Source organism: Perkinsus marinus (genome assembly GCF_000006405.1).
Source record: "Perkinsus marinus ATCC 50983 genomic scaffold scf_1104296955974, whole genome shotgun sequence".
Lineage (NCBI taxonomy): Eukaryota > Perkinsozoa > Perkinsida > Perkinsidae > Perkinsus > Perkinsus marinus.
The window spans coordinates 1-997 of NW_003207627.1; the positions used below are offsets into that span (position 1 = coordinate 1).

At 53.5% G+C, this 997-nt stretch overlaps 1 protein-coding gene across 1 annotated transcript; it reads left to right on the plus strand.

The window, feature by feature from the left end:
• Positions 1-135: 135 nt before the first annotated feature.
• Pmar_PMAR022926 (hypothetical protein) lies at positions 136-666 on the plus strand (the record flags this gene model as incomplete). The annotated part of the gene is made up of 1 exon (XM_002775320.1): positions 136-666. The coding sequence occupies one exon, from the start codon at positions 136-138 to the stop codon at positions 664-666; it is 531 nt and encodes a 176-aa protein (XP_002775366.1).
• Between the last annotated feature and the right edge of the window lie 331 nt (positions 667-997).

A 997-nucleotide genomic window follows, 5' to 3' on the forward strand; every position in this document is an offset into this window, starting at 1 on the left:
TGGGGCGGGGTTTGGTCAGCTCGCAGTTGCCAAGTCTTATTACCGATTTGGCTCCAGCATGGCAGGCGATGCCGGTGGACTCTCCCGAGACTAGAAAGGGAAAAGCTGGAGCTGGGTGTCGCTATACTCACATTGATGCGGGACTCGGCGACTAAACAGATGGAGGCCTTCGTGGAGGTTCTTCGGGCCACGCCGGCGGTGCTGGGCCTTATCCGTCTGTGTATTGGCACACCATCGGAAGTCCAACTGTATACGGCTAGTGTACAGATAGTATCACGTCTGGTAGAGGCGACGAGTCGAGCGACGGACCCGGAGTTCATCAGAGTAATGCTGGCGGACTTGCTCAACTTGCAGGAGCTACTGCCTATATGCGTCGGTGCTCTGCGACAATTGAACGTGAATGATTATGAATCGGTCAAGGCTGTGTTTCTGGTCAGCCAAATGCTGCGTAATGTGGGGCTCACCCAGAAGGCACTGCCGCCGGATTCCCAAGCTCGAGTGCAGAGTGTGCTCCAGAGCACTCTGGGCAGCAGTCTGGCGGAGAGTCCCGAGTTGGCACGCTTCTACGAGGGAGTTGTGAATGGCACTTTACCGCCTACGCAGCTCAGAGAGACACTCTTGCAATGTGTCAAGATTACCATTGCTAAACTAGGTGGACAGGCGTGATCAGCGGTCCGAGATTGACTGAATAATGACTCCACTACGTACGACTGCTAGTTTCTAATGATCCTTTTGCTGAGTTCCAGTACCACACCATGGCCACATCGTGTCTTGGTAGGGTCCACTCAGATGTCAACATCAACGTCGTCATCATCGTCGGAGGTTCCCTCCTCGCTTGACGGTGCCGTTACTACTGCGAAGATCACCAGTGGCGAGCCGTCAGTTGCCACTAGGCTCTCCTTTGCCTTTACCAATTTGCTTGGTCCTACTTACAATGGTAACAGTTGGGACTCACATGATAGTCCCATGGACCTAATATACGATTCTTGTCCGATCA